Consider the following 19,739-nt stretch of genomic DNA (forward strand, 5'->3'; position numbering starts at 1 on the left):
AGTACCCCTTGACACCACCCCCTGGGATATGGTGCAGGAGCACAGCTGAGGAAGAGATGGGGCTTCATGAAGTGGATCTGTCAGGCAAGGAAATGCTGTTCCCAGAGAGGCTGACATGGGCCTCAGGACCGCTTCATGGTTTCCAGGATCTGGCTGGATAAAAGCCTGAGCAACCTGGTCACACCTCATGGCTCACCTCGCTTTGAATCGGAGGTCCTTTCCTCACTGAGTTACCCTAAAATCCTATAATGTAGGTGAAAAATAATATGACCCAGCCTGACAAATAAAAGAAATAGAAGAGTCCGTCAAGGAGATGGGCTTGTGAGGATTTCTGTGTGTCTGGCCTCTTCCCCCTTTTGAACGTACCACTCTGCACGGGTAAGGGTCTTTCAAGCTTAGACCCCCAGAGATATGATGGTTGATGACATCTAATTCACATTGAAAATAGTATTTCTGAAGCACTGGACCTGTTTCTCCCTGCTTGTATCAATGTCACAGCAGCAGTCCCCGGCCATTTAGGTATAATCCATAGATATGGGGAAGAACAAATGGGAGATGTGAAAGATGGACGGCTTTTAAGGATAATGAAGTGTGCCACGCAGGTATAACAGGATGTTCTGGCATTTTAGATGCCTGACCCTCCTTTGGCACTATTTCTAAACATAAAGAAATAAAGATACCAGGGGCAGATCCTGGACCTGAAATGAGCCACCTGATTTGGGATTTGCCTCTATCAAAGGCACTTTAATGTTCAGACCCAGAAAGAGCAGAGCAGTGCAGGATCTTCTTGTTGCTGTTGCTGTTGCCGTGGCGCTCATGTAACCAGAGACTATAGAAAGGATAGACGAATAATCTACTTAGGTGTCCAGTGTTCCTGGTGATATTTTATCCTCCAGAGGTCACACCGTGTGTTCAGTGCAAGGTAATCTGTCAGGTACCTGTTCTCAATTGATGCAGTTTGGAGTAAAAGCCAGCAGGTGTCTGGAATGCACATGAAGGAGATGATTTAGGCAAAAGATTTGTTTTAGGATATTCTAACCAGAGTGCCCAAAGGTACGTGAGGGGGTTCTGTGAAACCTCTAGAAGCTCAGCACACTTTAAACCCAGCTATGTCCTTATTTAATGCCAAGCACGTAACTTTGGCAGCCAAATTTATTCTTGCCTGAAGACTGTTTTAATTAACACTAGTAGGTCATTCTGACTGAAGAAGGAAGAGCACAACTGCTTTCATCTTAATCTTTCACTCTTTAATTAGAGATTGGCCTGAAACCAAGCCAGGAGCCCACACATCTTCACACCCACACATACTGGGCCAAAGTCATTATTGAATTACATGCTGTATCTCGCTATCTGTGCACAATACACACAGTGATGGCAGTGACACTTGTGGGGTTGCTGCGTGTCTCCAGTGCTGTAAGGTTAAAACTTGTCCTTGTGTTACAGAAGTTTAGGTTAGGGGTTCAAAATTCGAGTTCAGGTTTCATGACCAGTGTCTATAGATGTAATCTGTTACCTCACCTGCAAAATCAGAACCAAACCCAGATTCAATCAAGTCTTCAGCTAAGCCTTAGTTCAGAATTAAGTCTCACACCAGTATGACCAACAGCTGTGGTGACAGGGCACTCAGGGAACTCATGTTTGCTGAGCAGCTAGACAGAAAATGAGTAATGCAATAGTTACAGTTTCACTGCTTCAGTGAACCTAAGATGTCAACCAGGGAGCAGGACAGAGCCTAAGGGCTTTTCTCCCAGTCCAATTAAGCCGATAGTAAATCCACACTGAGCATAGACAGGACTTGGGGAGGCTGCTTCAGTGAGGAGTATCAGGATGAGTCCAAAACCAGGTGCTGGGAGTGGGAAACCATTCCTTTCATGGGAATCTGGCCCAGACACTACATGTGGAGTTAGGTCTCCTGGCAGTGTCATCAGCTGGGTGAGACACACATATGTTGAGTAGAAAGGTCCCTATGCGTGCCATCTCTTGACAGCAATTTGCTAATATAGACATACCCTTGCTCTTTCAATGCACGTAATTATGATATACATTTACCTGTATGTGTAAATATGTGACACATAAATCTAATAATTCCCCAACAAATTAGTCTTCCTTTCTGCTCCTGTATCCTTGCCTTCAGCTTATAATAAGCAAAATGGTGTCAGGTGCCCATCTGACCCTGGTCAAGGCCCACCAACCAAGCTCCCCATTGCCAGGGCATGCAGCATCCCAAGCAGTGCTGGCTGCTTTCCCAACCTGGGCTGAAGGCTGTGACCCAGGCAGCCACCACTGGTGCTTGGGGCATCTACCCATCCTTTCCAGCTTATGGCATCTGATTCATTATGATCCCTGTAATTGTCTCTTTTTACAATGAGGAATGTTAATCCCGGATTCTGTTCCCTCTCCCGGTTTTGTAAAGACCGTAATAAGGAATATTTTTACTTGTCCTCCTATCTATTTAGACTGCAAATCTGGGGAAAAGGATGTGCAGTTCTGGTGTCCTCAACATAAAAAGGACATGGAACTGTTGGAACAAGTCCAGAGAAGGGCCACGAGGATGATCAGGGGACTGGAGCACCTCCCGTTTGAAGACAGGCTGAGAAAGTTGGGGCTGTTCAGCCTGGAGAAGAGAAGGCTGCGTGGAGACCTCATAGCAGCCTTCCAGTATCTGAAGGGGGCCTGTAAGGATGCTGTGGAGGGACTCTTCATCAGGAACTGTAGTGACAGGACAAGGGGTAACAGGTTCAAGCTTAAACAGGGGAAGTTTAGATTGGCTATAAGGAGGAAATTCTTTCCTGTTAGGGTGGTGAGGCATTGGAATGGGCTGCCCAGGGAGGTTGTGAATGCTCTGTCCCTGGCAGTGTTCAAGACCAGGCTGGACGAGGCCTTGGGTGACATGGTTTAGTGTGAGATGTCCCTGCCCATGGCAGGGGGTTGGAACTAGATGATCTTAAGGTCCTTTCCAACCCTAACTATTCTATGATTCTATGATTCTATCTCTCTCAACAGCTGGGGGGGGCTGGTAGTCACTGGGGCAGAGCACATAATACTGAGTGAGATCAGTGAAGTCTGTGCCTTGAACAGTCCTTTTCCCTTATCCATATTTGTTCATTTTCACCTGAATTGTTATAGGATCAGTGTGTGAGTTCTAGCAGTTGTCTGACATCACCAGTCTCCCCTGTGCACCTGTCTGCTGGACAATAAGACCACAGCTTTTTTCCGCTCTGTTGCTTAGTGCATGAGAATAGACATTTCATCATCCCGTCTCATTGAAACATAAGAAGAGCTTGCTCTGGGCCAGATAAAAGGTTCAACCATCCTAATTCCAACACTGAGCAATCCTAACACTTAAGGACAGAGAGCAGAATGAGCAGGATGAGTATACAGCATTGCAGCAGATGTTGTCCTTTGGTAGACATTGCTGCTGTATAGAACCAGCTGTTGATGGAGTTCATACAGCAGCAGTTACAGCGGGTCACTGTTTTTAATAGCCCGCGGTGGGTCCAGCCTCCCCAAAGGGCTATGTAGGACTTGCAGCATCACGTCCCACAGTGCTGGTGGGTCACCTACCCTGTGAAGGAGCCCACTTTCCCACTCTACATGGTGTTCAGACCAGCCCTTTATCCATGTAACATCCCACTGCCATGGTTAATGCCATATCCTGTCCTCCCAAAAAGGATGCTCAGTCCTGTTTTGGTCAATAGCATGTCAACCTAGAGAAACTGTTTCCTATCGGACATACAGAAAAACATCTGCACCAGGACAGTGGCTCGGGACTGGAGCATACATTCAGAACTCATTCAGAAAGAGACTTTCTCACACAGGGTACACTGTCCTACAGAGGAAACGGCTCTATCCTCTCACCAAGGATCGTGCTGCAGCAGTAGGGGCCATACAATACATACTGTCCTAGGATATGCCATGAAAAATGATTTCTAGTTTATTTATAGAGGAAATCCTAACTGAGCACTGCTGATGTGCCCACTTGGTTGGAGATGTATCTGAAACCATAATCTCTGGGAAAGAAAGAAGAGAGTTGTGAAGCAGGCGGCAGGAGCTTCATTGCTTGGGAGCCTTGGCCCCAAATTGGCAGGGACCTGTATGGGGACTCAGCAGGGAGCAGCAACCCCCCCGAGAGCAATAAGCTATTTAAACAGCACACGATGTACTCTGGGTTAGCAAGGGTTTGCATAACCGTGCAAAGCCCTCGAGCCTGGGATCTTCTAAATAAATGCCACATTTATCAGTATCTAAAGCGGGAGAACATCCCACCTACCCTTCCCCGACCCCATAAAACTGTCATTAATGAAGGCATAGCGTCATTTGTTTCTTTAAGGGTTAAAAAAATAATCTACAGCTGCTGCCAGGAAGAGGCAGGACTAAACAGGCAGCAAAGAGTTAGAGCCAGGACAGAGATACAAAGCTAAATCAATCATCAAAACGGACCGCAGCGAGAGCATATACACAGAGAGCAAGAAAGAAAGCGAGAGGCGCTTTGTTTGGGTAGCTCATGTTCTCTGGACAAGGAGAGAGAACTGTTCCTTTGGGTTTTTAATGCCACTCTAAATATTTATAGCAAGATCAAAGCCAGCTGGTGGGGCAGTGGCAGTGGGGAGCAGGGATGGGAGGGCACATTTTCCCCAGCACCCCAACATCACCCTCCAGGTTGTCTCTTTACTCAAAGAGGGGGAAAAGGCTGCACACTGCCAGGTTTACCCTCTAAGTAACTCATCTGCAGGAGTCAAGCCCAGTGGCTTCTGCCCTTCCTCTCCCTCACCTCCTTTGGCCATTATCGCATGCATGTGCGGGAAAGGAAGATGCCACAAGCTCCAAAAAGCTACTCCAGCCCAATTCCACCCTGCCCTTAACACAGGGCCTTCAGGGTTTTGTCCAGCACAAAAGTCTCTGGGAAAGGCCACCTATGGCATGACCTGTGATGCAAAGCTGCTGTTTTTAGAGGAGCAGATTGCCCCCAGCCCTGCAGTCTGCTGGGCCGCGGATGTGGGGGCAGGAACATATGGAGGACCGCAAACACCAGCGCAGCACGGGAGTTGACATAAGGGCACTGTGGCTCCCAAGGATTTTTGCTCATCTGCCCTGCTGTGACGAGGGGCAGACATGACTCACCGTGAGCTTTGGCTTTGAAAATATGAGAAGGACTTGTGCTTTAACCTTGTGTTTCCCTGTGGCAGCAATGCTTAGAAATGGCACTTTGGATTCAATCCAAAAAGAGGAATTTCAGCATAGAGGAGTGGCCCAAAACAGTTACCCGGACACAGGCAGCCAATGCATTTCTCTTGAAACACACAGGATATTGGCACAGAGCTGGGACACATCACATTGGACCTGGACCTGCTGGAAACCCCAGACAGGAGCCAGCTGGGCTTGTGGAGGATCTTCCAGTGGCACAAGGTGCTCCACTGATCCCACCCTAGGGATGGATTCAGGCTCATCATCACAGATACCTACATGTGAGTGTTAAATATGGACACCTACATGTGACTGAGGCAGCTGAGTACCTGAGGAGGCCCAGCAGCGTCTGGAGGATTGTTCACCTGCCTAAATATAGGTGGTACTTACTGGTGACCTGAATAACTCAGCAGACTTGGTTCTATTGACTAGACCTCACTGGCTGCAAAAGGAGCTCGGACACCTTGCTCACGTGCAGGCACACAGAGTCAGAGACCCCGCTGAGGTGTCTGCCCTGGGGAGCTAAGTGCCACCCAGGGACTGGTTTCCTGCTTGCTGCACTCACTTCAGCAACCCACTGCTGTCCTCCCGCCTGTGATGCTAAGCTTCCTTGAGCCAACTGCTTGAGAAGTTCTTTACTAAAGGTTTCAGAGAGATGAGGTCCTTACAAAAAAGGCCACAACCTGGTGTTTTCTATATGAAATATTAAGCATCACCATAAAGATAAACTGCTCCAAAAGCGAACTTCACTCTGCTTGGCAGGGGTAGCTGGGCTCTCGCTGCCCACCTTGAGTCAGCCATGGGCACAGTGCATCAGCATCTCCCACCAGACTGCAAGGGGGTGACGCTCCCCAGATCTCTCCATAAGGTGGAGACATGATCCATACTGCCGGGATTCCTGGGAGCCCTCCTCTCTCCCTCTTTTTCCATGAAGCTACGGTGACAGAGCATTACCTAGCACGAGGCTTTGCAGACTGTTTACAGGCTTCTAGAGTTCCCAGGCGCTTTAGGACAGGGTCCTGTTTCCAAGCGGCCAGCCAGGACTTTTATAAGTGAACTTTCCTCTCTGTGTCTATTTATTAGATGTAAACATTTGCCAGAAAAACACCACTCGGGCATGCTCAGTCCCGGCCAGGTCATTGCAAAAGGGAACGCGGCGTCACATGTGATAACAGCGAGAAGCCCGTGTCCCTATTCTTAGCGCTGGAATGTATACAATGCCCCAGCGCCGCGCCGCTCCTGCGCGCAGCCCCCGAGAGCGGCAAAAGTGACTGCAGAGTAAACACGGGCAGAAAGCACCCTCTATGAATCACTTACCTACCGAAAGAAACGTCCTGGGGGTTTATAGGTTTTTATCCAGGCTCTAGCTATGGAAAATCTCAGCAGAGAATAAACGGCAGAGAGTAAGTGCATGCAGGGAAGGACAACAGAAGGTAAACGTTTCTACCTTACCGTTGCACTGCAGGTTGAGCAGTTAGCCATGACAATACTCATCCTATTGTTCTGCCTGGCACTTAATTTAGTCATTGCGTGTCTTGATTAACATAAAAAACCCACAGCTAAGCAGGGTTAATAAATAACTGTTTTAATGAAGATTCCCGTCTCCAGGGTTTCGTTTTCCCTGCTGCAGAGTTCAGCTCTGCCAGATTTACATTCTTTGGGAGTGACTAACTCTAGGGGAAAGAGGCGCAAGCTACTAAACTGCTAATACTTAAAAACAGTGAATAAATGTCTAAGCACATTTATTCAACGAACACAACAATTGCTTCAGGCATCCAGCTTTAATCCCAAATCAGTGAGATAACTTCAGTGCTTTTGCTTCTTGCCAGGGACATAGGCAGTGCTGACCTCAGAGCTGCAACCTAGCTGATAACTTTATGTGAATTTTAAAGGGTCTTAGTGACCTTTTAGCTTCTTTATGATTTTCCCACTGTGCTTAACCCATGTTCCATTTTTATGCATAACAGCGAATGGATATTTAGAGCAACATCAAAGTCCCAATTTGTTCCCTTGAAGCTGGATATTTCAATAAAAGTTGCTAAAAATTTTGAGGTTTTTTTCTGCCAAGTCCAGAATTCATCTCTCTCCTATTTTGCTATGGAGGAAGGATCCACTGAGGAGTTTCTCTTCAAAGACCAGGACTTCTCCTCCGAACTGTTGAGGCAGCTGAATGCTCTGCGGCAGAGCAGGATGCTGACTGATGTTACCCTCTGCTCCGGGGGCTTTGAAATCCCTTGCCACCGAAACGTGCTGGCTTCCAGCAGTCCATACTTCAAGGCGATGTTCTGTAACAACTTCAGGGAGAGTCGCCAGGCTAAAGTCATCCTGAAGGGCATCAATGCCGAGACTTTGGACCAGCTCATCCTTTATGTTTACACAGGGGAGATTCTTATATCCGCTGAGAATGTCCTGTGCCTGTTGGAGACAGCCTCCATGCTGCAGTATGCGAAGCTGTTTGAGGCCTGCTCTGCCTACCTCCAGGACAAGCTGACTCCTGACAACTGTCTGAGCATGTTCAGACTAGCAAAAGTCTTGAACTGCCAAAGCCTGACTAAGAAAGCCAAGGCTATGGCCTTGAAATGCTTTCCTGAGGTGGCCTCTTCCGAGGACCTGAAGGACCTTTGTCCCTTGGAGCTCATTGATTACCTTGGGGACGATGAGCTCTGTGGGGAGGAGGAACAAGTCTTTGAGACCCTGATGGTCTGGATCCGGCATGACCTCCAGGCAAGACAAGGCTACATCCAAGAGTTGTTCAAGAAGGTCCGGCTTCAGTATGTCCATCCAACCTTTTTCTTTCACTTCATTGCCAATGACTCCCTTGTTCAGTCCTCACCCACTTGCAGGAGCATCCTTGAGTCAGCTTGGAGACATATGTTTTCCTTGTACAGCACCAATGCACCGGACATCAAGCCCATGCTGCATGTTCCTCGCAGGTACTCCAACCAGGAGTTCCTCATCATCATTGGTGGTAGAAAGGACAGCCAGCAGACAACAAGGGAAGTCCTGCTCTATGATGACAAGACAAACCAATGGCTAAGCTTGGCCAAACTTCCCATGCGCCTCTACAAAGCCTCTGCAGTGAGCTTGCACAGCAATATTTATGTGCTTGGAGGGATGCCTGTTAACAATAAGAAAAGCCCGGTCAGTGGTAATATTTACATTTACTCCCTCAAACTCAATCAGTGGAGGTTGATTGAGCACATGTTAGTCCCACGTTACTCCCACAGAAGCTTGGCTTATAAAAATTACATTTTATCATTCGGTGGAATTGGTGAAAATCAGGAAATCCTGAATTCTGTGGAAAGATACGACAGTGTCTACAATGCCAGTGAGAGCATGGCAAACATGCCTGTTGCCGTCCTTCACCCTGCTGTTGCTGCCAAAGATCAGAGGGTCTACCTCTTTGGGGGAGAAGACATTATGCAAAACCCTGTCCGGCTGATCCAGGTAATGGCCAGTCCTGCTTGTCATAAGCAGTGTCAGCCAAGGTATGCAGCAGCTCATTATCCTCCTGAGTAAATCAACCCCCCAAAACCACTTTATTGTGAGTTGCAGCCAGAGGCAGGATGAGTTGAAATATGGCGTCAGGGAAGTCTTGTCTGCAAGGAGCATTGCAACCCTGTGAGTGTTTTCCAGGCACAAGCCTCAGGGTACTTCTTTGGGTGTCATCTCTGATGCTGGTAGGCACTGGGGCCAGGGCTGCTGCAGGTGATGCTATGACAGGCAGCAGCCAGTCCCACTGCCTGGCTTCATGCCTGCAGCCAATCTCACCTAAATCAGCGCTTTCCACTTGGCAGCCGAGATGGGGTCTTAGCCACACATCTGCTCACTCACAGCAAAACAAAGATCCATGATCATTACAGCGATTAGATTCTCACTTATCAAAAGGCCAGAACTTAAACTGACAGTTATTTCATATAAACAGTTGTGTTAAAAATGTGGCTCCTGCCACATGTCGCTGGCTCGCTGCCTGCTTTCGGTGGTTACACTCTATTAGAAGGAAAAAATACATGAAATCCTTTCTTATCTGATCTGATGCTTTAGCGACATTGCAGAGTTACTTTCCCCATGTGTGTTTTTCGCTGGCTTAGGTGTTTTAACTAGGAAGATCATTAAAGGCTAAAATGGCAGACAGCACATGAGCATCACTTTTTGATGGTGATAGTGCTTCTTGATTATCAGGGGGAAGGAAATATGTATCAGTTAGTGGGGAGATGTCCTGGAGGTATTTGCTATATTAAGAAGAGGTCGACGTGACATAAAAGTTTGTGTCTCCCAGATATGGATGACTGAATGATCATCATCTGGCAGCAGCTCTTTTTCTCACATAAATTGATGACTTAGATACCACTCTAAGTCTCATTAACAAGTCCCTTTGCCAATCTCAGTGCATACCAGCCACCAGCACAAATATAGCAACTGGGCAAACACTGTGGCTGCCAGCTGAGCTAGATGAAGTTGAAGTTTGCTTGCCCAGTAGATTGCTAAGGCTAAAGCAGCAATACACAGAATAACTGGGAAGTTAAATTAGGTAGCTTGCACACTGGAAAAGCGATATCAAGTGATTTAATGGCCATGCAAAGATTTACAGGCAAGAAGCTTGCATATTGCAGATACACTCTGCCTTAGGGCATGGGCTAGCATCTCCTGAGCAGACAAGCCTGGAAAACAAGAGCACTTTCCAAGAGGACATATTAGGAAAGAAAGTGGATAAATTCTCAGCTTAAGCCAGAGGATTGTGTTAATTAGGACAAAATAAAACCCATAAGTTCCTCTGTAATTACAACTGCCAGATAAAATGCAACACAAACAGCTGTGTGTATCTTCATTTATTTGTCAGGTTTATCATGTCTCCAGGAACATGTGGTTTCGGATGGAGACCAGAGTGGTGAAGAACGTCTGTGCACCAGCTGTTGTGATTGGAGACCAGATTATCATCGTAGGTGGTAAGGGCTCTGTTTCACCCTCCTTCCTCTCTCCCCCTGCCCAGCTCCTGCTGGATTTCGCAGCTTTCCTGCTTGGGGTGTTCCCTCAAAAAGCATTTGGAGCTTGGGAGGGAAAGGAGAAGTGTGTCCACCCTCCATATACATCTCCCGTGGAGTCTCATGGCCATGGAAGTGGGGACAAGTTCTCCATGAGGCACATTCTTGTTCCAAGTGGTGGGGAGAAACTGAGGAAAAGCCAATGCAAGTTACTGCTCTGCAGAAGAATGGAGGAAGCCAAGGGCATGCGGGTTCTGCTCCTTCCCTACTGCCTCACAGCCTGGCCCTGCCTTACTGCTCTTCTTGGAAAGGTGGAGAGCACAGTTACCACAAGGCCTGGGACAGCTTGCTGGGATGAGTGTGATGCAGGGCTATGAGGGGTCAGTTGGTCCTGTAGCTGCCTCCTGGGGGTAACTGTGAAATATCCTGAGAAGGGCATGAAACACTCAAAGACGGGAAAGGTCTCGGTGTCCTTTTCAATCTGAGCATCAGCTTCTACCCACAGCGCTTTGATGAATCGCATGTCATTGGTAGTCCTAAAGGCAGCTCCCTGACCACAGGCTGGCAGGAGGAACCATGTGTTAGATTATTCAAGGGAAAATTAAACATAGAGAAGCTTTAGCAGAGTAGCAGACTGAACCCAAATGACACAGGACTCAAATGGGATGTCATAAATCAGTGGGAGGTCACTGCTACCCTTTGCAGAACAGGGGAGAGCTGGGTCAAAAGGTCCAAGACTAGCAAGATCTTGTGTGGCAAATTACCCTGACCTCAGACTACAGTGCCCAAAATACAGTATTTTCAACTCTCTTATTTTCAAATGCGTTAATATGAAGAGTATGTATTGACACAAGCCTGCTGCTGCTAAGCTTAAGATCTCGATTTAGTTTGTATTTATCTAATAAAAGCCACAGAAAATCATGTTAATTTTAAATATCTTTCATTTTGCTTGAAAGTAGAGAGATTCACTATGGTCAATTTTTATTTACCAAGCTCCATGCCAAAACATTGGCCAAACACTCTTGGTTTATCAACAGTAAATCCCATAGAAATAACATTTTGTCTTAAAAACTGCTTTCATCACGTTTCATGTTCTCTTTGCATAACTGGTCACATCATAACAAAAGGGAGTGGGTTGGACTAAGCAAAAGAGGCCTTGATTTTTGTTATGGGACATGCCTACAAGTCCCACAAAACATGGATCAAAGCAGATTCTTTGCCATGGGCACAGGAATACATGTGCAAGATGCTGGTGGATACCAAGCTTCCACACCCCCATTGCTCCAGGGCAAAACCCATGATTCCAGCCCTTCCCTGTCACCAGATGCAAGGTTACATCACCCCTCAGTGGAAGAGCTGCCTGTTGGGTCACTGCCATGGTGACTAGCATGGATGTGGCACTGAGGGCTTTGGGAGTGGCGCTGCGCTGTTGAGTAGCAGCTCCATTCAGTAGACAACATGGCAAGTTTAGCAACCCAACATGGCATCATTGCTCCCTTCCCATATGCCATTGGTTTCTCTATGCTTTAGGAGTCTGTTGAGTGAAAACAAAAACTTTGGGATGTTCACCTGCAGAAAACTGCAAGCTCCAACTGTGTTTGATGGGTTGATTGCTTGATCTGATGGGTTTTATGGTGCTCCTTGACCCTTGGCTGCCAAGGTGCTATAAGACAGGATGAGGACAAACAGGAAGGGAAGCCAGACAGACAGGAATTCTTGTGACACATCATCACTTCCCACCTTAGATATCTTAATTCTGCCAGATTATGTACTAGTATAAAAGGTTTTATTGAAGACTAGCAGGAAATATATATCTTCTGGCTATAAGCTCTAATTCACATCTGTCTCTTCTACCTCTGGCTTTGCATTTAGGGTACACCCGGAGAATAATTGCTTATGACACAAAAGGCAACAAGTTTGTTAAATGTGCAGACATGAAGGACAGACGAATGCATCATGGGGCCACTGTCATCAAGAACAAGCTGTATGTCACGGGAGGACGATGTCTCACTGCAGACAATGTCATCGAGGACTTGGATTCCTTGGACTGCTATGATCCAGAGACTGACACATGGACACCAAAGGGAAAACTGCCACACAAACTCTTTGACCATGGGTGCCTTACGCTCCAGTGTGTTCCCTGTTCTAACCTTCTCTAAGCGATCTTTGACTCTTCCCAGGACATTTTGTGCTTTCCTGCACAGAAAGGACCCGCTTTGCTCTGCAGAGAGCACATGGGGAATCCTCATGGGGTCCCACAAACTCCTGACCTTGAAGGCGCCGGTGGCATTTGTCATTCCCTAAACGCTCTGCCAGAAAGGTCATGAGAATTGTGCTCATGCTGTGTTCACCTGACTGGTGTTGCATGTGGTGCTGCTAAATCCAGCCCCGCCACCTCACCTAGAATCTCAGCAGAAAACAGGGAAAAGATACTGGGTAACAACCTGGCACAGGGTTTGGCCTCGCGCAGGCTTTAAAGTGAAAGGTGAATGGGAATGCTGGTATCTCCAGGGAAAGTAAGATCTGGGTAACCTGCATTTGTTAGCATGCAAACTCAGCTGCATGCTGCCACCCTTTGCTGCTCGGTGCTAACCAAGCCTTCAGTTTCCAGTGGTGGGGGCATTTAGAATAGGCAGCCCCAAGCTCTGGTCTTGTATCCAGCCCAGCAGCAGCTGCCTGCATTGGCTATGGCAGTCATCTCATCAGAAATAAAATATGTTCCTAACATCAAATTAGAAATCAGCAAAAGGCTGATGCTTTGATGTGAATTCTCGCGTTGTGACAAGATGCAGGTTTGACTTTTCTGAGCTACTGCTCTTTCAACAGGCAAGGAAGACTTTTGCTCCATCTCTGAAGGAGCGGGAGAAGGTGGGATGGAAAGGAAGATGTGCTGCATCTTCTTTTTCAAGGGATTTTGTTTTGCAGGAAGCTTGCTTCTCTTTTTGCATCCAGGATAAAAGGGGGGTAGCTAGGAAGCCCTTTGGCTGATGGAGTTCCTGAAATCTGGAATAGCAGAGAGGACATACAGAGGAAAGGGGATGTAAAAGAGAAGAGGTATTGGAGAGGAACATTTTCCCTTTCTCCTCTCTCCAAACCACTGGAAAACAACGATGAGAGAAAGCCAGTGACAGGAAACCAGCTTTCCAAGAAGAGCAAGTCTAAGTCTGCCACTTGGCAAAGCAGCTCTGGCTCCACCAATATTTTCATGGGGTTCTGCCACTAAGTGCATATTTTTCAAGGGAGGGGATTGATCATCAGATCCTGAGCAGGCTGTGAAGTGCTGCCTGGTCACCAGGCTTGGTGAGATTGCTGAGATAGCAAGGAGCTCTAAAGATTGCACTCATGAGCACCATCCAGAGAAGAGATGGCAGAAACAACACTCTTTTGTACCTCGTATGTGAATGACAGTGGGACTTTTCAAAGGGTACCGGTTGGCATGAGGAAACCATGCTCAACCTTCCTCTTCACCGAAGGCTGCACAGCCATGTGGTCACCACCATGTTGCAGGACACCAACTCCAACCACTAAGATCCCCCCCAAAATGGGTATCTGGGAGCAGAAGGGTGACAGAAATAGTTAACGAAGTGGGGGGCTGGAAGGCAGTATTGCATATCAACTGCTGGTTTAACAATGCAAAATAAAATGGTTATTATTGTTTACATGAGGTTTGCGTTCAGGAGTCTTCATTGTTCCCTCTGCATCGTTGATAAAGGGAATTGGTTTTGTACCCGTGGGTTTTGCCAGGGTTTCCTTCTAAGGATCTGAGTAAACCTGCAAAAAATGAGTGTAAACCCAAACTCATCTCCCAGCTCGGAAGCCTTTGGCTACGTTTCTCCTCTGTCTTTCAGTCTCTATCATCATCTCCCTGTGCAAAGCAAGGCTAAATCATGGCACTTGCCAAATTGGATGGAGCAGTGATTCATTCTGCTTCCTCACAGACCAGCTCCAGCTCTCTGGGGAAAGAAGCCTTGCCATGGCCAATTATGGAAAGTCTGCCCTGGGGAAATGTTTATTCCTAACCCTGCAGTGCTGCCTTCCCAAACTCCTTCCTGTTGTGACCCCACTCAGCTCCAAAACTCCAGGAGACGCCAGTTGCTGCCACACATTTTAGCTGACACAGATTCCTGCCAGGCTCGTGACTGTACCCAGAACTGAGGGAAAAGAGCTGACTTGGGTCCATAACATCATGTTTGCAAACTACTGCCATAGTCATTGGTTTACACTTGGAAGCAAACAGATTTTCTTAATTCCCATATCATGTAACTAGTGATTTTCCCAGCATTTATGCTGCAACCAAATAGTACCTTGCACAGCTGTAACTGGGCAGGAAATGAGGAGTGGAAAGAAGAGGCACAGTTGCAATGGCATTGAGCACACCATTCTTCCCCTGGCCCTTGGGAAACCCTAATATCACCCCCAAGTCATTGGAGATGCCAAGGGCTATGGCCAGCTCTGCTCTGGCTGAAACCCTTTGCTCCTTCCCTTTACAAACTCCTCATCTCGTGCCTGTAATTCAAGGAATCCGAGTTCACTGAGCAGTAAATACAAAACATGGTTTCTGATAGACTTCTGTCTCTTGGTCAATTTGATGCAAACTATAACCAATGCTTTTGGGCCCCTTTGCAAAATGGGTTGAAATCAGAGAACAGTGTTGAGCCTTACCGAGGCAGATGAGGGCTGGCAGAGTCAGTTGGTCACAAGGATGAAGATGCAGATGCAGCTTCAGGGCAGGAGATACACAGGCCTGGGGCAGATGCTATGGGGAGAAGGGATGCTGCATTTCAAATCAGGTGCTGGCCACCACCCAACCCACCTAAAGCAATACCTATTGCCATCCCAAGTGTTTTGCAGTTGTCATATCCATTGGTGTTACGGGTGAAAGCACTTCTATGAAAGGATGACCAAGGTACCCCTTTCTCCACTGTCAGGCGGGGACTTTCCTGACCAGGATCCACAAGGCCACCACTACCTGGAGCACTTTCTGAGTCACCACATGCTTTTCCAGATGCCTCATCATCCTAATATTCAAGCATCTGAGCACTCACTTAGAAGGGAGAGCAGCAAAGGTATTTATTGAATACAGTGACAGCCCCATGAAGGAGTGGGAATTTGCTGCACTTTAATAACCCTGGACACCAGGGAAAAGAGAGGTTTAAGAAAGGATTCTGGGGGTCACCTTTTAGAAGGGCTGAGCACCTGCTGTTTTTTTTCATATCAGGGAGTGCTGTGAAGGATCATCACCTCTAAGGTCTCATTCTTGAGTGTCCTGAGACAGCCACTGCATCATGGAAACCACAGGACCACATGGCTGCAAGCAGCCTGCCCCGTGGGACAGCATGTTACCCAGTCCCTCACAGCAGGTACTTGTCTGACACACTGAAAATCTCCCATGAGATTTTCACATTGCTCCCTCCCTCAGTAACTCACATGAGTGCCTTATTAACAGCACACAATACTGTCTGTCCTATATCTTTGCTGTACCTTCCGCCATGCCCACACAGATAAAGGGCAATCAGTTACACTTTTTGATACCATATATTTTTTTACATCTTTAACGTTTATTAGGATGTTTCAAATTCGGTAGACTAAACAAACCCAGCCCTTTCAGTATTTCCTCATAAGTCATGTTCTCTAGACCTCTGATCATTTCTGTTGCTTTCCTCTGGACAATTTCCAGTTTGTCTGTTTTGGTTTTAGTTTATTTAAGTGCAGGGCCGTGACTCAGCCTCACAGTGCTGAGAAGGGCAATAAACCCCTTCTGCATCTTACCTACAGCACTCCTGGTCTTCTGCTTTCCACAGCAGCAGCAGATTACTGCCTTAGGTTCCATTGTGCTCGCGACTAATAAATGCTTGCAAGTTTGGGCAAGGTCACATGGAAAGGCTGCAGAAGATCCAGGATCTCCCAGGGTTATTCCATAACTCCATCTTTGCTTCAGCTCACCAGGATCCTGAACCAAATCCTGCTGAAAACAATAAGTCTCTCCACGGGCTTCAGCAAGGGGCTTTGGAGCGGGTCCTAATTATTGTGTTCTCAGCTGGGTTCTTCACTAATTCTATTAATTTTTAACAGCAAATATTTAATGTTTGAGTCATTTTTTTATAATGGGGACAAAGTTTCAGGAAAAAAAAGGGAAAAAAAAGGGAAAAATTGCTTTTTCTTTTTAACTTTCTTCCACTTCCCCCAGTTCAAACTCAGAGCTGAATCCTGCTGCACGGGCGGGCTGTGGTGGCAGGCAGCCTTGCTTTGATCTTAGCAAAGAGCTTGGTAGGTTAAGCCTGTGTTTTCTCACTGTAACCATTTATCAAACAATCCAATCCTCTCCGAGGGCAGCCTCCTCCTTGCGCAGTAACGTGTTTATAATTACAACGCATTTCCTGGTTCCTCTTGATTAAACACACCTGACAGAGCAGGGACGATGTCGATGCATAAATAAACGGGCACTCGGAGTTCATCGCTTTGTCAGTCCCTTTTTTTTCCTAACGCCGAGGAGTTCACTGCGGGGTGAATCCTCTACTTGAGAAGGAAACAATGGGGAGAGCATATATGAATAGCATACAGGGTAATTTATCCCTGGCATTGTTCCTTAGCCTGACCTGAGAGCCGTTAATAATTGACAGCAGCAAAAACAATCCCTTTTTACAAATATAAACATCTATACTCTTTTTCCAGCTGCTTGAAAGCTCCCACACAGGACGCAAACAGTCATATTCTCCATGGCACAAATGAGCATGAATTCCTTGGTGCAATCTAAAGGAGCTAAAACCTGCTCATTAGTGAAGTGCTAACAGTGATTTCAGTGGCTATTTTGATGAGCTTGCCCAGGGTCCAAGCAGAGCACAGAGCAAATGGGTGTCTCAGGCTGCAATGGAGTGAAAAGGGCTCCTCAAGGCTTGTGCTAGAGCACTGAGACATTGATCTGGCCTCTTGTGTTTATTGAAGTTTCCAAAATAGCAGCATAGTGAGGAGCCCAACTGCTCTGTCACTCGGCAGTCACACAGCAGTGTCAGCTGCCACTTGTCACTTCTCTCCCTGGGGCTCTTGCTTTGCCTGCGCTTCTTTCGTGTTGCAAGAACCCCATTCTGAGAAGAGCAAGGAGCAGCGTGTTTCCTGCAGCCCTGGGCTGTTTGGTGGATGCTTTAAACACCAGGCATCCCACAGCTGTTGGAGATGTGTGGCTTCAGACTGCGGGTGAATCAGGGGGTAAAACACTGGTGCAGGTGGAAAAAGCTGGCAGAATCTGGTCCACTTCTTCATATGGCCAGGAAGATGTCTATAGACCACCCTCCTATATCTAATCCTCCCATTTCTAGTCCTCTGAAGGTTGTTTCTTGATCAGGCTGTGTCTTCTGATGAATAAGCCATGTCCCACCACCCCTCCCTAAAGCAGGCATGCTGGGACAAGGACAAAGGCCTGGCCCCTTCCTCAGGTCCTCCAGTGCCACAGCTGTAATGGCACCCCATGAGTTTTGCCCTGATCTTCCAAGGTTTCTCCCTGCTCTTGGACACCTTCTCCGGCCACACAACTGGGCAGATGTGCTCTGCAGGTGCCCTGCACCCATGTTAGGAGGTGGCCAGGAAATAACACCAAGGGCTCTCAAGTTCAAATTTTCAAGCTGATGGGATACTCCTGCTGTGGTAAACCAGTCAAAACCAGGCTGAGCCTTAGAGCAGAGCCCTGACACCTCTCCACGAGAGCCAGGTCACTGCAGGGGAACAGGGCCAGTCCAGAGGAGCAGAGAACAAACTGCATGGAGAGTGCTGCAATGTGAAACTTGGCTACAAAGCTTCAGTGCTGGGAAAGTGCAGTGTTTTATCCAGAGCAGCAGCAAGCCCTGGAATTAATAGGGTTGATTAAACCGTTTTGATGTGCATGGTATGTGGAGATAAGGGCCCAATTCCCAAGGGCTTCCAGTGAAAATTAGATGTTAACCACAACAGTACGTGACATCCCCTGACAGGAGTGAAGAAGACTAGAGACAAGTACAAACCAAGGGGGCAAAAAAAGGCAGTTCTTGGGAGAACAAAGTGACCATGAACTTGCTGGATCTGTTTTGATGCTGAAATGACGTGGACCCTGGCACCAAGCAGATCGAAAGCAAGGGAACTACGCCTGCTTTATGTTGTTATGACACATATATTTCCGTGAAGATGACATTAAAGAGTACCAGAGGCTCAAACACTGTTGTGTTTATCGGTTCCCTGGGTAGGGCTCTTATTCTTGGAGACAGCCTGAGCCCTGCAGAATATGGCCGCTGTTCAGAAAACTTTGCCTCTGGCTTGAGGACCATGGCAAGTGTGACATGGGGAGCCAGCCCAGGGGGTCAAGGGCTCGTATAGCTGTTGCCCGCTGCTACCTGGCAGGACAGCATCCCTTTGTGGCATGCAAAGGGATGAGCCACCAGAAGAGACTCCCCTGCCATGCACTGAAGCTCACAAATAGGAAGCTGATGGCAGAGAATAATTCCTCTCCAAGGTGTTGATGTGGGGTTCATCCTGTGTAAAAGCATGGAAAGGCTCCTCATCACCCAGGCTGTGTCAGCGGTGTCTCCATGTGCTTCAGGCCATGTTTTGGACCTGGGACTCCCTTGCAGTGGAGCTTGCACCCGAATTAGCCATTAATGGGATTGCAAATTCCCCCTACCCACAGCACGAACTAACCCATGCTTGTTCAAGCAAAGCACACATAGCCATGGCATCCTGAGGAGAAGACTCCCAGCAGCTTAAGTGGGCACTAGCTCAAGCCTTGACTGAGGAGGAAAGCAGAGAGGTCCTGTGGACATTCTTCATGACACTGTGATACTTAATGGCTAACTCAGACCTTTTTAAAAGAGGGCAGTCTTTGGGCTTGAGAGGTGCTGGCTGAATCCCTGAAGGCTTTGAGCTGAGAGACTCTGTTTAAAGCCTGCAAGAGTTGTCTTTCTGCTCATTATAACTTGGAACAAATGTTGGTAAATGGAGTCTGCTTCTCCTCCAGGAATAGAGGGCCCTGGATATTTTCTCAAGAGAAAAACAGCAACACACTGTGAGAGAAGTGGTGTCTGCAGACTGAAATACAAATGGCAGAGAAGCCAAAAGCACGTTCACCCTTCCAAGCTTGAGCTTATGTTTTTAATGGCATGAAATGTGACATGCACAGTCAATCACAGATTTAAAGCCGAGAGTTTGTTATTTGTGATGGCAGCATAAAATACATGAGTCCTTCCTTACTCCAAAGAGCTTACAAGAGATTCAGAGCAGAGGACACAGATGACACTCAGAGCATCATCAGCTGGAGTTTCAAAGCATACAGCTCATTCGTTAGGCGAGAGCAACACCTTATGCCATAACCTGGACCAAAAGAGAAAAATCAGCTCTTCCCTGTGGCTTCCTGGTCCACAGCCATTCCCACAGATCAGCACACAAATGCCATCAAGCAAGAGCCAAGGCCCAGGGTTCCTGGAAACTCAGGCAACACGTGGCTACACCAACCTCTTCTGTTCCCAGGTGCCCCGTAGCCAGAAGGGCATCATTACCCTAAAACATACCTAGGAGAACAGGTTTTAGCCTGGTTTTCAGCATCTAGATTTTCCA

General features: G+C 47.3%; 1 protein-coding gene and 1 long non-coding RNA gene across 2 annotated transcripts in view; one reads left to right on the plus strand and one right to left on the minus strand.

The window, feature by feature from the left end:
• The window catches only part of LOC134167914 (uncharacterized), a 7,935-nt gene extending 779 nt beyond the window's left edge, over positions 1-7,156 (minus strand). The window contains exons 1-2 of the long non-coding RNA XR_009966329.1: positions 6,502-7,156; positions 858-981 (exon numbers count right to left, since the gene is read on the minus strand). This is a non-coding gene — a long non-coding RNA (uncharacterized LOC134167914). The remainder of the gene's footprint in view (positions 1-857; positions 982-6,501) is intronic.
• Positions 6,207-13,830, plus strand: KLHL38 (kelch like family member 38). Its single transcript, XM_062627074.1, has 4 exons — positions 6,207-6,617; positions 7,152-8,631; positions 10,025-10,130; positions 12,039-13,830. The coding sequence occupies exons 2-4, from the start codon at positions 7,282-7,284 to the stop codon at positions 12,323-12,325; spliced, it is 1,743 nt and encodes a 580-aa protein (XP_062483058.1). The 5' UTR covers positions 6,207-6,617; positions 7,152-7,281; the 3' UTR covers positions 12,326-13,830.
• The last annotated feature ends 5,909 nt before the right edge of the window (positions 13,831-19,739 follow it).

The sequence above is a fragment of the Pezoporus occidentalis genome, unplaced genomic scaffold (assembly GCF_034315485.1).
Source record: "Pezoporus occidentalis ecotype Australia unplaced genomic scaffold, CSIRO_AGI_Poc_V1 ctg3, whole genome shotgun sequence".
NCBI classification, from domain to species: domain Eukaryota; kingdom Metazoa; phylum Chordata; class Aves; order Psittaciformes; family Psittacidae; genus Pezoporus; species Pezoporus occidentalis.

Bases quoted from the DNA above. Each gene is read 5' to 3' on its own strand.
- KLHL38 (XM_062627074.1), top strand. From the start codon at position 7,282: ATGGAGGAAGGATCCACTGAGGAGTTTCTCTTCAAAGACCAGGACTTC. The intron at 8,632-10,024 runs GTAATGGCCAGT...TTTATTTGTCAG, and splicing joins ACCCTGTCCGGCTGATCCAG to GTTTATCATGTCTCCAGGAA. The intron at 10,131-12,038 runs GTAAGGGCTCTG...CTTTGCATTTAG, and splicing joins CCAGATTATCATCGTAGGTG to GGTACACCCGGAGAATAATT.